The sequence below is a fragment of the Haliotis rubra genome, unplaced genomic scaffold, assembly GCF_003918875.1.
Source record: "Haliotis rubra isolate DU_JTF1 unplaced genomic scaffold, ASM391887v1 Scf567, whole genome shotgun sequence".
In the NCBI taxonomy this organism is placed as follows: Eukaryota; Metazoa; Mollusca; class Gastropoda; order Lepetellida; family Haliotidae; genus Haliotis; species Haliotis rubra.
The window spans coordinates 349,462-365,232 of NW_025767265.1; the positions used below are offsets into that span (position 1 = coordinate 349,462).

The 15,771-nt window shown below is 41.2% G+C and overlaps 1 protein-coding gene across 11 annotated transcripts in view; it reads left to right on the forward strand.

The window, feature by feature from the left end:
• LOC124254176 (mitochondrial sodium/calcium exchanger protein-like) overlaps window positions 1-15,771 on the forward strand; it is a 37,797-nt gene that overhangs the window by 5,276 nt on the left and 16,750 nt on the right. For 5 of the 11 annotated variants that reach the window (XR_006892410.1, XM_046688051.1, XM_046688052.1 and 2 more), the window contains exons 3-10: window positions 2,859-2,911; window positions 4,234-4,291; window positions 6,415-6,526; window positions 7,279-7,446; window positions 7,976-8,095; window positions 9,994-10,062; window positions 10,608-10,688; window positions 14,788-14,853. Coding sequence is in view for 10 of the 11 variants with exons in the window: in XM_046688051.1 (XP_046544007.1) it covers window positions 2,859-2,911; window positions 4,234-4,291; window positions 6,415-6,526; window positions 7,279-7,446; window positions 7,976-8,095; window positions 9,994-10,062; window positions 10,608-10,688; window positions 14,788-14,853 (727 nt within the window). In the remaining variant the exon portion in view is untranslated. The remainder of the gene's footprint in view (window positions 1-2,858; window positions 2,912-4,233; window positions 4,292-6,414; window positions 6,527-7,278; window positions 7,447-7,975; window positions 8,096-9,993; window positions 10,063-10,607; window positions 10,689-14,787; window positions 14,854-15,771) is intronic. The other 6 variants (XM_046688054.1, XM_046688055.1, XM_046688056.1 and 3 more) reach the window with 6 other exon arrangements.

Genomic DNA, 15,771 nt, shown 5'->3' on the forward strand with positions numbered 1-15,771 from the left:
TGCTGTTTTAGTGTCATGTAGTATCCTAGATAATCCCCTTGTAGAGTGGATGTAGTGCTGTTTTAGTGTCATGTAGTGCCCTAGATAAACCCCTTGTAGAGTGGATGTAGTGCTGTTTTAGTGACATGTAGTGCCCTAGATAATCCCCTTGTAGAGTGGATGTAGTGCTGTTTTAGTGTGATGTAGTGTCCTAGATAATCCCCTTGTAGAGTGGATGTAGTGCTGTTTTAGTGTCATGTAGTGTCCTAGATAATCCCCTTGTAGAGTGGATGTAGTCCTGTTTTAGTGTGATGTAGTGTCCTAGATAATCCCCTTGTAGAGTGAATGTAGTGCTGTTTTAGTGTCATGTAGTGTCCTAGATAATCCCCTTGTAGAGTGGATGTAGTCCTGTTTTAGTGTCATGTAGTGCCCTAGATAATCCCCTTGTAGAGTGGATGTAGTGCTGTTTAAGTGTCATGTAGTGCCCTAGATAATCCCCTTGTAGAGTGGATGTAGTGCTGTTTTAGTGTCATGTAGTGCCCTAGATAATCCCCTTGTAGTGTGAATGTAGTGCTGTTTTAGTGTCATGTAGTGCCCTAGATAATCCCCTTGTAGAGCGGATGTAGTCCTGTTTTAGTGTCATGTAGTGCCCTAGATAATCCCCTTGTAGAGTGGATGTAGTGCTGTTTTAGTGTCATGTAGTGCCCTAGATAATCCCCTTGTACTGTGAATGTAGTGCTGTTTTTGTGTCATGTAGTGCCCTAGATAACCCCCTTGTAGAGTGGATGTCGTGCTGTTTTAGTGTCATGTAGTATCCTAGATAATCCCCTTGTAGAGTGGATGTAGTGCTGTTTTAGTGTCATGTAGTGCCCTAGATAAACCCCTTGTAGAGTGGATGTAGTGCTGTTTTAGTGACATGTAGTGCCCTAGATAATCCCCTTGTAGAGTGGATTTAGTGCTGTTTTAGTGTGATGTAGTGTCTTAGATAATCCCCTTGTAGAGTGGATGTAGTGCTGTTTTAGTGTCATGTAGTGTCCTAGATAATCCCCTTGTAGAGTGGATGAAGTCCTGTTTTAGTGTGATGTAGTGTCCTAGATAATCCCCTTGTAGAGTGAATGTAGTGCTGTTTAAGTGTCATGTAGTGTCCTAGATAATCCCCTTGTAGAGTGGATGTAGTCCTGTTTTAGTGTCATGTAGTGTCCTAGATAATCCCCTTGTAGAGTGAATGTAGTGCTGTTTTAGTGTGATGTAGTGTCCTAGATAATCCCCTTGTAGATAGAATGTAGTGCTGTTTTAGTGTGATGTAGTGTCCTAGATAATCCCCTTGTAGAGTGAATGTAGTGCTGTTTTAGTGTCATGTAGTGTCCTAGATAATCACCTTGTAGAGTGGATGTAGTGCTGTTTTAGTGTGATGTAGTGTCCTAGATAATCCCCTTGTAGATTGAATGTAGTGCTGTTTTAGTGTCATGTGCCCTAGATAATCCCCTTGTAGAGTGGATGTAGTCCTGTTTTAGTGTCATGTAGTGCCCTAGATAATCCCCTTGTAGAGTGGATGTAGTGCTGTTTTAGTGTGATGTAGTGTCCTAGATAATCCCCTTGTAGAGTGGAGGTAGTCCTGTTTTAGTGTCATGTAGTGCCCTAGATAATCCCCTTGTAGAGTGGATGTAGTGCTGTTTTAGTGTCATGTAGTGCCCTAGATAATCCCCTTGTACTGTGAATGTAGTGCTGTTTTAGTGTCATGTAGTGCCCTAGATAACCCCCTTGTAGAGTGGATGTCGTGCTGTTTTAGTGTCATGTAGTATCCTAGATAATGCCCTTGTAGTGTGAATGTAGTGCTGTTTTAGTGTGATGAAGTGTCCTAGATAATCCCCTTGTAGAGTGGATGTAGTGCTGTTTTAGTGTCATGTAGTGCCCTAGATAATGCCCTTGTAGAGTGGATGTGGTGCTGTTTTAGTGTGATGTAGTGCCCTAGATAATCCATTTGTAGTGTGAATGTAGTGCTGTTTTAGTGTGATGTAGTGCCCTAGATAATCCCCTTGTAGAGTGAATGTAGTGCTATTTTAGTGCGATGTAGGGCCCTAGATAATCCATTTGTAGTGTGAATGTAGTGCTGTTTTAGTACCATGTAGTGGCCTAGATAATCCCCTTGTGTGGATGTAGTGCTGTTTTAGTGCCATGTAGTGCCCTAGATAATCCCCTTGTAGAGTGGATGTAGTGCTGTTTTAGTGTCATGTAGTGCCCTAGATAATCCCCTTGTACTGTGAATGAAGTGCTGTTTTAGTGTCATGTAGTGCCCTAGATAACCCCCTTGTAGAGTGGATGTCGTGCTGTTTTAGTGTCATGTAGTATCCTAGATAATGCCCTTGTAGTGTGAATGTAGTGCTGTTTTAGTGTGATGAAGTGTCCTAGATAATCCCCTTGTAGAGTGGATGTAGTGCTGTTTTAGTGTCATGTAGTGCCCTAGATAATGCCCTTGTAGAGTGGATGTGGTGCTGTTTTAGTGTGATGTAGTGCCCTAGATAATCCATTTGTAGTGTGAATGTAGTGCTGTTTTAGTGTGATGTAGTGCCCTAGATAATCCCCTTGTAGACTGAATGTAGTGCTATTTTAGTGCGATGTAGTGCCCTAGATAATCCATTTGTAGTGTGAATGTAGTGCTGTTTTAGTACCATGTAGTGGCCTAGATAATCCCCTTGTGTGGATGTAGTGCTGTTTTAGTGCCATGTAGTGCCCTAGATAATCCCCTTTGTAGTGTGAATGTAGTGCTGTTTTAGTACCATGTAGTGCCCTAGATAATCCATTTGTAGTGACTGTAGTGCTGTTTTAGTACCATGTAGTGTCCCTTTGTAGTGCTGTTTATTGTATTTTGTCGGTTCCAGTTTCTGTGGTGGCTGTTCCTGTTTGTGGGTCTGGCGGTCACTGCAGATGACTTGTGAGTTATGGCCTTATCATATTCCATATGTACAGTAAATCACGTAAAGGTAGTATGCTTCTGTTTGAATGTCTTGAGATCTTAAATGAAATAGCCTGTGTGTATATGCAGCTCTAACCCAGGGTGATAATGTCTGGGCTGTGTGCATAATTTGAGATGGACATTAATATAATGAGAATATTTATAGCGCTTCTTCTCCAGTCAACATATCCTGCTCAAAGTGCACAATCTGATCATTATTACCCCGGATAACCCAAGCTGTTAGGCACTAGAAGGTTAATAGTCACATGACTTATTTCACCGGGTACCCATTTTCTGCTGGCAATATGGAACAAACTCACCTGCCTAAGGTGAGATCACATGTATGACATGTGCTTTGTTGTGTGGCAGGACTGAAGCCCTAGAAACTCACAGGAGTGAAGCTGCCAAACACGGTCACCCATCCAAGGACTCTCTGCTCCCTATGCTGCTTAACTTCAACTGACTGAGACCTGAGCGCTATGCACAGGACCACACAACACCACACTAGGCACTCTATTAACACCTTACTCAGCAATATATGACAACAGCCTGTTAATAATCCAGTCTCAGCCATGTATTCCACTGACTGACAACATCAGTCTTCTGACTCAGATATGTTGACAAGGAGGGGTCCTGTTGACATGGATCCAGTTCTTCAGTGGCATTTAACATAGTGAACACATGTAACTGTCTCTCAGGCCCTTTAATCGAACTGGCGTAAACTGCCAGTAGCCTGAGCCCACTTTACCTGTGGATTAAAGGCAGCCAGTGAGTACCACTCAAAGGCTGGCAGACCTCAAGCAACACCTGACCGAAATATGTCTCAACTGTAGTGTGTAGAAAACCCTTTAACAAACAATTAGCATAATACTGAAACTTGTCAGAAATGTCGCACTTGTTTTCTTCTTTATGAGGCACTAATGATCCTTGGTCCAAGGGAAGACAACTCTCTGTGACATGAAAATGTGTATCCTGGAGCATTAGTTGAGTATATCACTGTTCTGGTGTGCTCAACACGCCTGCTGTGTATCACCTTAACGGTGTATTTCATGACCTTACGTCACGTGTTAACCCCATCAGTAGACTAACAGTTAGTCTCTGAAATGAACATATTTTACAGAAAATAACAGTTTTTGAATTAGACTTGCCACATTTTCTAGACTTGCGTGGACTTGGATATATTTGCTTCAGGGTCTGTATAACAGACTACCCCGTTAGGTTCATACTGATGTAATTGTGTTTACCGTGACACGTAGAAGACGGTAGTGTATATCAGATGGTGTGTATTTCCTGTGTTTCAGTTTCTGTCCGTCACTGACTGTCATATCAAGGACCTTGAGGCTCAGTCACAATGTGGCCGTATCCTTTGTCAATGTCAGTGTCAAAAGTTAATAAACATCAGATTCTGCAATATTCTCAAACACTGCTTAATTCTGTGACAAGTTTCAGGGTTATTTTCCAAGGATTCCAGATTCCAGATTCCAGATGACCAATTATTTATAACACAGAGACTATTAAACCCGAGGTTAATTAAAGGGGTAAAACTATCAAGATGTTTCTTGTAAGGAATTCCGTGGTGAAGCATCATGTACAGATTATTGATTTTGGATCTATGATATTAGATGTATAGTATAGGCATTAGATGTTCACATATTGATAATAATATATATTTCTTGGTAGAATTGGGTGGGTGAGGTTACTCTAGTCATTTAACAAGGGATTCAGATGTGAATAATAACTCGGTGCGTCTAGTGGCTGCAAGAGTTGTATACTCCCCAGGGAGTTGAGATTGATAATACGATGTGCCATTGAGATTGACATCCAATGATCGAGGGAAAATATATCAGCGCCTTGAGCAAGTACTAGTTGCCTGGATATGTGCGCTATATAAATATCCTATAATAAAAAATAAATAAATAAATAAAACTTTGCCTGTAAATATATATTCAAAAAAAAAAATGCAACATTGTTTTTCAGATGTATACCTTATCTGTTATATAAATCATCAACAGTGTTTTTCAGATGTATACCTTATCTGTTATATAAATCATCAACAGTGTTTTTCAGATGTATACCTTATCTGTTATATAAATCATCAACAGATCAAAATGCGTTCTTCAAATGTGGCTCAAGTTATTGTCTCAGTCTGAGGTTCATCATGAAACAAACAAATGTCAAGGTGAAGGTCATCTGTTCTCAATATCGTGTATGGTCCCGTGATAGTCCAGAACTGCCTGGCATGGAACCAATGAGATTACTAACTGTGGCCTGGGGAGGGTTCACCCTCTCTTCCTGCAGTGCTGGTTGGTGGTTGGTGGTTAGTGGTTAAAGCGTTGGCTCGTCACGCCGAAGACCCGGGTTCGATTCCCCACATGGGCACAATGTGTTAAGCCCATTTCTGGTGTCCCCCGCCGTGATATTGCTGGAATATTGCTAAAAGCAGCGTAAAACTAAACTCAGTCAGTTAGTCCTGCAGTGCTTGATCCAACTATTGGAGGTTTGGTGGCTGTTGCTGACGTGATTGCAGATATTGTTCAAAAGCATTCCATAAACGTTCAATGTGGTTTAGAGATCCAGAGGGCCATGGCAGAACTTGGATGTTGTGGTTCCTCAAAAAGACTGTTGCCCATCCTCGATAATTTCCAGGGTATACGTTACAATAAATCTCCACTAGTACCCTGAATGCATCTATGGCTGACTTGATAATTATATTACCTCCCTCTGCTGGCTCCACATTCTCACAGTAGCCAATCAGCTGAGCCGCCGTTACAACCGAGCTTGCCAGTGTCAACTAAGATAGCAGTCGCAGCCGCGAAGGTTTGTTCGCAGTACAACTCAGATTTTTGGGGAAATCATACAGACAAATTGACAGGTCTGAAACCTTAAAAAATATATGCAAGAACTCTTTCTACCTCTTTCAGAGTACCGCTGCAACAATTATGTTGCCAAATTTAATCGGTTATAAAAGAGAAGCGAAAGTGAGTTGTGATTGGTACGCACAACTTCCCAGCGTAGACACCTGATTGGAAAAAGCCAGCCAAGGGAGGTAATAAAATCATGGCCGAGCTGTAGATGCATCCAGGGTATAGTGTAGATTTATCAGAACGTATACCCTGGAGATTATCGAGGATGAGTCTTGCCGTGTGATGTTGACAAATACCCTTTGGATTGTGTTCAACTTCTGTCTGTCGTTTTCACTTTTTTTTTATGAGAAATTCATATTTGCTATCATTTTGTATAAATATTAGCATTGTGTTTCATGTCTCTCTGATGCACATTGTAATCTGATGATGTCGCTCAGCAGAAACACTGATGGCAGGTCACTGACTGACAAATCTTTGGAATCAAAAGTTTGGACACCAAATTATAGAAATAGAAATATTCAGCAGAGAACCATGATCTGACCAGCTCCGACAAGCATGTCCCATCTCCCATGACATGATGTACAAGCTGTCACTGTTATGTTCCTTCATCTGAATTAGGGGGTAACATTTCTGGCATTTGGAAATGGAGCCCCAGATATATTCTCTGCCATCGCAGCTATTGGCAGCGCCAAGAATGGTGACGCAGGAATGGCGGTGGGAGCTCTGTTCGGTGAGGTGTCAATCAGACTTGAATGTGTGTTTATGGATCATCCACTGTATGTAGTTAGATGTCTTTGTGTTTGTTATTAATGTCAGTTTTTGTGTTGACGCCTCTGATTGGTCATGGGCTTGGAATTACCTCCCTTTGCTGATGTAGCTCCATACAATATACAATATAGTGCCCATAGTCCAGTACAACCAGTGGAGTGTGTGCTGCAGTCTGCTTTGTTCACCACTTATCAGGGACTGGCAATATACTTTAAGCTTGGCTGGTGTAGATTTTTCTTAGGACTGTATGATATCTTGCCGATTTGTACTCTGCCCTCTCCCAATACATGTTAGCATTACTCACCCTATGACTGTAATAAACAGTCCCTGAATGATGTTAAAATATATTTTACAAAAATATTTCGAGAAAAAGATTTATCATTTTTACCATGATATTTCAGATGCATTTAATATGTCCACATATATATATATCAGTTTCAAAGAGTTATGTTCCTTCATTATGTACTCCAAGAGTTATGTCCCTTCATTATGTACTACAAGAGTTATGTCCCTTCGTTATGTTCTCCAAGAGTTATGTCCCTTCATTATGTTCTCCAAGAGTTATGTCCCTTCATTATGTTCTCCAAGAGTTATGTCCCTTCGTTATGTTCTCCAAGAGTTATGTCCCTTCATTATGTTCTCCAAGAGTTATGTCCCTTCTTTATGTTCTCCAAGAGTTATGTCCCTTCATTATGTTCTCCTGTCTACCTGTAGGTGCGGGTGTGTTTGTGACAACTGTAGTTGCCGGGGTCATCGCTGTTGTCTGCCCATTCGATGCCATGCAGCGCCCGTTTCTCCGTGACGTCATCTTCTATCTGGCTGCTGCATTCTGGACTTTCTACATCCTCTGGAAAAAGACGATAACAAAGTTTGAAGCATTAGGTTGAGAAACAAGAGCTTATACCATTATGCAGCCAAACACACAGTTGTTCTTAAACCAGGATAAGCCAAACAAATTCACAATACACTGAGTTATTGCCTGTCCCCAGAACATATAATGGTTGCTCCTTTTGAACAAATACTTGCTATGTTTTCCTTAAATGTTCACAAATGTCGGCAGGTACTGCATCAAGTTGGTAAATATTTTGTTGCCAAAGCTTTCAAAACTGCTAGACAATGTTTACTCCAAAGTTGTATGTTCAATTTTTAAGATTGATCATTGGGTACAGAAATGTTCAAGTCTCTTGCAGGGGGGAAAGGCTGAGGTGTCAACTCCGGAAAAAACCCACCAAAATGTTTCTTAAGACTGAAGATTTTCACACATCTCTATTGTAAACATACGCCATTTTAAAATACAAGTGTATCTAAAAACCTAATGAAACATGCCTCCATCTTGTGTTTAAAACTGTAAATGTTAACATTATTGTCAGACACTTGTTGAGGTAATCGCGATGGACATTGTGTGTTGCAGGGTTCATAGGTCTGTATGTGTTCTACGTGCTCGTGGTCGTCATCGGGAGATACATCTACCAGCGAGGACGGCATCGGCCCGAGGACCAGACCGTGATAGTGCCGCCGCCAAGTGAGAAATGTATTCATTCTTCCATTCATATGTTGAGCATGTAGTTCAGTTTTGAGGTGGAAGTTTTCTCGAAGTTTTTGTATGATGAACTAATTATTAGATTTTCATGGAAGGTCTAAAATTGCTGCAAAAATTTAATTTGTAATGCCGACAAGTTTGATATATAGATTGAGAAAGACATGACACTTTGTTATACAGTGAAACAAGAAGCATTGTTGAACATTAAGATCATGTCTTACTGCTCTCGACTGCTGCACAGAGATCTTTCATACAACCAGTCAGAGTGTTGCTTAACAGATCAAGAACGTGAGAATCCCACACATATTTGGTAATCATGCAAACTCAAAAAGGTTAACACACGGCACAACTGTACAACCGATTCTGTCAGTATCACCACATGTCTCTCTCTTCAGTGGGATCAACATTTGAAGGGCACTGGTAGTACAGCCGTACAATCTCGACCATCCATTAGACGTTCGAGAATTTCTTACTGTTTATTTTTCCAATTTTGAAATTTGAATTGTTTAAATATTTTTCAAGACATTGTCTTGAACGAAAATTTGGAAGCAAGTGTCATTAAGCAAAAGAAAACAGTGTTCTTATTGGTTAATGTTGACTTTGTATTGGTCGTTTCACTGGTCGGTCAAAGTTTTGAACAGTCATTCTGACATAAGCTTAAGGGATGTCCTCAGGCCTGTGTATGGCAGTATTTGTCAATGAGAGGGCAATGAAGAAAGTCTCATAATTAGCTCATCATGTCCTGGTGGTGCTACTGATATTGATTTGGTATAATTCCCTTTGCATGAAGGTCTGTCAGTGGGTGTGGCCATACTGATGAGCAGCCTTGCATTTCTGGGACTCCTGACCAATCCACAGTCATATAGCTCTGTTAAAGTCCCCTTAACATTAAGCCGACACGGCTGACACTGTTTGAAAGTGTCAATCCCATTTCACTGTCTTACTCCAACCAGTTGCCAGAGACCATGTCTAAGATCTGTCAGTGTCATGTGACGGAACCACCACAATGAGTTGCTGTGATAGTAAACCCTTCTGCAGTAAAAACAGATTTTGAAATAGGGGTTCAAATCACCGTAACACCCCTCACTGAAATAGGGGTTTAAATCAGCAAAACACTCCTCACTAAAATAGGATATCAAATCAGTGTATCACCCCTCATTGAAATAGGGGTTCAAGTCAGCATAACGCCCCTCACTGCTCAATGAAGTCCATACTTCTCACACACCTCAAATTACCCCCAAGTACAGTGGAAGCCCTCTAAACCGGCATTCGTTGGGACCGGCAAAAAATGCCGATATAGAGGACGTGACGGTTTAGAGAACCTTTCTGTGTGCCGTAAAACTCGTTGACATTTAATTCTGAAGCAAAATGTCCGAGACTGTTTGCCTGCCAGTTTGGTGCTGAAGTGCAAGATCTTTTTGAGTAGGCCGAGGAATTGCATCAATATCTTTTATCAGTGAGCGATGGTAACCCACTGCGTTGTTAATCAGCCAATCAACAGGAGATACCGGATGCCGGTTTAGAGAGCGTTAATTACTGTACAAACAGTCAATAGGATGGTCTTTGTTGTGCCGAAATACGGAATAGACTGACGGCGGATTAGAGGGCGTTTAAATGATCATAAATTAAATAGTTCCTGCCGGGATCAAATTCTAGTGCCGAGGTTGACAGCATGCCGGATTGGAGGGCTGCCGGTTTAGAGGGCTTCCACTGCATAGGGCCAGTCGTTTATATTTTTTTTATAATGTAATTACTGGGGACTGAAAAATAGTAATGTATGCATATATTTTTTATTCACAACTTTTCTGGTAAACTCTCTGTTGATGATCCTGTGTCCCAGATGTGTTTCAACGGTGACTGGTCCTTTCACTGCTTGTACTAACTTTTAGCACACAGCGAGGACTTGGGACATGAGGACGATGGTTCCCCCAATTCTACAGTGTCTCTCAATGCAGCAGGTAGGGGAAGATACACACAGCATTCTACTACTTTTACAAGGTGTCATGTGGTATAGGAACTAATAGGTGAAGCCAAGCAGTGTAAAGTATGAACTGATTCACTAGTTCATGATGTAATTTAATTCTTCTTGTGTTTGATATAAGTATGTGAGGTTTCGTATATCATGTAAAGTTATAAGCAGAATCTATTGGAGAGGATTGAGAACTCTGTGATATACAGGGTGCAAATAAAATCAACTTTGGTTCACATGTTCAACATTTTAAAAAGTTAATGGAGGTCATAGTATTTTTTTCTAAAATTTTTATTTTTTTAAGTTTTCTGTAATTTGACTTGAGTGAAGATGTATTTGGGATTCAGGCTGACTAAACAATTAGGTGACTGAGGGAAGAGTATGACTCTCTCTTAAGTCCTCCCAAACTATTCTTCTAATGTCATTAATAGTCTGAAGTTGATGCTGTTGCTAGAGTTGTGGAGCTGTGTGACATCTTGCGGAAGTGCTCCGTGTATTGTACTAACATTTCCCATGTATGTTGTCTCTGACAAGATGGCACCGCCTCATCGCCAACGAATCCCTATAACATTCAGGAGGAACTGTTGCAGGCCACGGTTTCCATAGACACCAGAGGTATAGAAGCCTGTCTTGCGCTGTTGTCCTCGCTTTCTCCATCTATTCATCATCTGTTCGTCTGTTTGTCTGTTTGTCCATGCAAGCATTCATGATGTCCATCTGTGTCCATCTGTGTCCGTGCTATCTGTGTCCATGCAAGCATTCATCATATATCATTCATCATATCCGTCTGTCCATGCAAGCATTCCATGCAAGATTTCATTATGTCTGTTCGTCCATGCAACCACTTGTCAACTGTTGTCCATCTGTGCATCTGTACACACGGACACTGATAGACCTAGTGGACTTAAACCAATGTTTTTAAATCTATTTTCAACAGCCACCCTCAGTGTCAATTTTATTTGACAAGTATAAAATGAATCTCTGCTACAAAACCATTGCCCACCTCTTGCACCTATACGAATCTGCTACAATACGAAACATTTCAAGAAGACTTTGCCCATTAAGCTGTATTCAGTAAATAAATAACAAGTACTGAATAGCAGGTAGCAAGTCGCCATTCAGCTTGTGTCAAACTGACAGAATATAGAAGTTGAGGTATCTCTCCCACAGGAGGAAGGGAGACAATTCTTGACGTGGCGTTCTATGCATCAGCGTGTCTGTGTATGTTCTCCTTGTTTGTGTGTACTACTAACACGCATTCACAGACGATTTTCTCCCAGAATGCTTCACCTATCTAGAGATTGTCCCTCTGTCAGCCTCTGTCATCAGCTTCTCTGTATCTAGAGAGATTGTCCCTCTGTCATCAGCTTCTCTGTATCTAGAGTATTGTTGTCCTCTGTCATCAGCTTCTCTGTATCTAGAGATTGTCCCTCTGTCATCAGCTTCTCTGTATCTAGAGATTGTCCCTCTGTCATCAGCTTCTCTGTATCTAGAGATTGTCCCTCTGTCATCAGCTTCTCTGTATCTAGAGATTGTCCCTCTGTCATCAGCTTCTCTGTATCTAGAGATTGTCCCTCTGTCATCAGCTTCTCTGTATCTAGAGATTGTCCCTCTGTCATCAGCTTCTCTGTATCTAGAGATTGTCCCTCTGTCATCAGCTTCTCTGTATCTAGAGATTGTCCCTCTGTCATCAGCTTCTCTGTATCTAGAGATTGTCCCTCTGTCATCAGCTTCTCTGTATCTAGAGATTGTCCCTCTGTCATCAGCTTCTCTGTATCTAGAGATTGTCCCTCTGTCATCAGCTTCTCTGTATCTAGAGATTGTCCCTCTGTCATCAGCTTCTCTGTATCTAGAGATTGTCTCTCTGTCATCAGCTTCTCTGTATCTAGAGATTGTCCCTCTGTCATCAGCTTCTCTGTATCTAGAGATTGTCCCTCTGTCATCAGCTTCTCTGTATCTAGAGATTGTCCCCCTCTGTCATCAGCTTCTCTGTATCTAGAGATTGTCCCTCTGTCATCAGCTTCTCTGTATCTAGAGATTGTCCCTCTGTCATCAGCTTCTCTGTATCTAGAGATTGTCCCTCTGTCATCAGCTTCTCTGTATCTAGAGATTGTCCCTCTGTCATCAGCTTCTCTGTATCTAGAGATTGTCCCTCTGTCATCAGCTTCTCTGTATCTAGAGATTGTCCCTCTGTCATCAGCTCTCATCAGCTCAGCTTCTCTGTATCTAGAGATTGTCCCTCTGTCATCAGCTTCTCTGTATCTAGAGATTGTCCCTCTGTCATCAGCTTCTCTGTATCTAGAGATTGTCCCTCTGTCATCAGCTTCTCTGTATCTAGAGATTGTCCCTCTGTCATCAGCTTCTCTGTATCTAGAGATTGTCCCTCTGTCATCAGCTTCTCTGTATCTAGAGATTGTCCTCTGTCATCAGCTTCTCTGTATCTAGAGATTGTCCCTCTGTCATCAGCTTCTCTGTATCTAGAGATTGTCCCTCTGTCATCAGCTTCTCTGTATCTGTCCCTCTATCTAGAGATTGTCCCTCTGTCATCAGCTTCTCTGTATCTAGTTGTCTCCTGTCATCAGCTTCTCTGTATCTTGTCCCTCTGTCATCAGCTTCTCTGTATCTAGAGATTGTCCCTCTGTCATCAGCTTCTCTGTATCTAGAGATTGTCCCTCTGTCATCAGCTTCTCTGTATCTAGAGATTGTCCCTCTGTCATCAGCTTCTCTGTATCTAGAGATTGTCTCTCTGTCATCAGCTTCTCTGTATCTAGAGATTGTCCCTCTGTCATCAGCTTCTCTGTATCTAGAGATTGTCCCTCTGTCATCAGCTTCTCTGTATCTAGAGATTGTCCCTCTGTCATCAGCTTCTCTGTATCTAGAGATTGTCCCTGTCATCAGCTTCTCTGTATCTAGAGATTGTCCCTCTGTCATCAGCTTCTCTGTATCTAGAGTTGTCTCTGTCTTCTCTGTATCTAGAGATTGTCCCTCTGTCATCAGCTTCTCTGTATCTAGAGATTGTCATCTCTGTCATCAGCTTCTCTGTATCTAGAGATTGTCCCTCTGTCATCAGCTTCTCTGTATCTAGAGATTGTCCCTCTGTCATCAGCTTCTCTGTATCTAGAGATTGTCCCTCTGTCATCAGCTTCTCTGTATCTAGAGATTGTCTCTCTGTCATCAGCTTCTCTGTATCTAGAGATTGTCTCTCTGTCATCAGCTTCTCTGTATCTAGAGATTGTCTCTCTGTCATCAGCTTCTCTGTATCTAGAGATTGTCCCTCTGTCATCAGCTTCTCTGTATCTAGAGATTGTCCCTCTGTCATCAGCTTCTCTGTATCTAGAGATTCTCTGTATCTAGAGATTGTCCCTCTGTCATCAGCTTCTCTGTATCTAGAGATTGTCCCTCTGTCATCAGCTTCTCTGTATCTAGAGATTGTCCCTCTGTCATCAGCTTCTCTGTATCTAGAGATTGTCCCTCTGTCATCAGCTTCTCTGTATCTAGAGATTGTCCCTCTGTCATCAGCTTCTGTCTGTATCTAGAGAGATGTCTCTGTCATCAGTGCTTGGCTTGTCATCAGCTGGATTGGCTGTCATGTAATCTAAGTTGTCCCTATGCCAGTCTTTATCAGCCATACAAGGTGATATGTAGGTAGATTGGCATGCAATTTGTTATGCCAGTTTTAGCAGCCATACAAGGTAATATGTAGGTAGTGGCAGCAGCTGCATGCAGCAGCCTAGAAGGTCAGTTGTTAATGAAAAGAATATTGTCACAGTTGATTGTCTTTAAATAGGCCTGTCTTGATTCTTACACACAGCATAGTGTTGTTAGATGTCAGACAGATATCAAAAATGCATTTTGTAAGTTGAAAAACCCTCCAAAGGCCTTTTGTCCCTCTGATATAGGTAGAGCCAGCCTTTCACACACTGTCCAATCCTGAAGCTTCCAGAATAATCAAACCTGCCATGTTCTTTAAATTGAAGTAAATTGAAGCATACAACTTTATGGATGACATCTCCTTGTTTAGGTTGATAACAGTGTAAGAATCTGGGGACATCTCCTTGTTTAGGTTGATAACAGTGTAAGAATCTGGGGACATCTCCTTGTTTAGGTTGATAACAGTGTAAGAATCTGGGGACATCTCCTTGTTTTTGATAACAGTTGAATACACTTGTTTAGGTTGATAACAGTGTAAGAATCTGGGGACATCTCCTTGTTTAGGTTGATAACAGTGTAAGAATCTGGGGACATCTCCTTGTTTAGGTTGATAACAGTGTAAGAATCTGGGGACATCTCCTTGTTTAGGTTGATAACAGTGTAAGAATCTGTATCGCAACGTCGCTCTATGCAATAAAGTTTGTTTGAGTGGCACTTTAGAAGCTGAGACGTGACAATATAGAACAAGTTTTATGGATAACAACTTCTTTATTTTGTGAGTGCGACGTTTCGATACAGATTCTTGTACCATTGTCAGTACAATAAAGTTGTATGCTATATTATTGACTCTCCAAGTTCTAGAATGCAGATCAAACAAAACAGGGGTTGTAACTCTAAATTTGCCTCCGCCACCAGCAACACTCAGCATTTTACTAGCACTTCAGTTGGTTGCTGCCACTACCAGTTGCTATGTATATCTTAACTATAGTCTTCAACACCTCATGGGCTGAGATATGATACTGAAGACTCTGTAACCTGTGCTTAGGTCCTGCTTTGTGTTCAGGTCGGTCTCACTGGGGCTTGAGTCAATGTCTAGGACCTGTACAAGTTGATTGGTTACGCCATGAAGGTTGGATTTTTGAAAAAAGTATATCTGCTTTGCTCACACATGACAATGGTCATGACTTTATTTAAACATGACAGTTCTCACACATATAATTTATTTGTGTCCAACATGTTCGCATGTGTGTGTAACATTTGTCCGCCTCAATGAATGCTTATTCCTGTTTTCTTACATTGTTTGTTTCTGCATGCTGCACTTTAACCAATATGTTTGTGTGGCAGACCAGTGATCACCACTCTTTATTTGTGTGGCAGACCAGTGATCACCACACTTTATTTGTGTGGCAGACCAGTGATCACCACACTTTATTTGTGTGGCAGACCAGTGATCACCACACTTTATTTGTGTAGCAGACCAGTGATCACCACACTCTATTTGGCATTGGGATTATTTTTGTATGTTTATTTTCTCGTTCTATGTTAACTACTAGTTGCTGTTATGAAACTAAGAAATCTCTCTTACTACAGTGTTTAAACCTCCCAAAATTCCAAGCCAGACAGCTGGACTGGTAACTTAAAAAAATTACCAGTCTGGATACAAACTTGCCTGTCCGGTTTCAGCAATGAAAAATCATCAGGTTTCTGAATACTTTGCTGTTTGTAGGCATCGCAATGAACAACATAGCACAAGTACATGTGTTGTGATTGGTTATTGTACTGTCCAATCGTAAATAGCTTAACATAATTATCATAATACCTTAAACACCTCAAACTGACGACAAGAGAACCTGTCTGATATTATGAAGTATTTACTGTTAGGGGTAAAAATGTCTACCAGACCACCAGACAGGCTACTTTTGAAATTTGACGGTCCAAGATGAAAACAGACAGGGGGACAGTCGGGCAGGCGGGAATTTAAACGCTGCTTACTATGGATATATTTGATCTATTATATCATTCAGTTAATGCATAAAGTTTACTACAC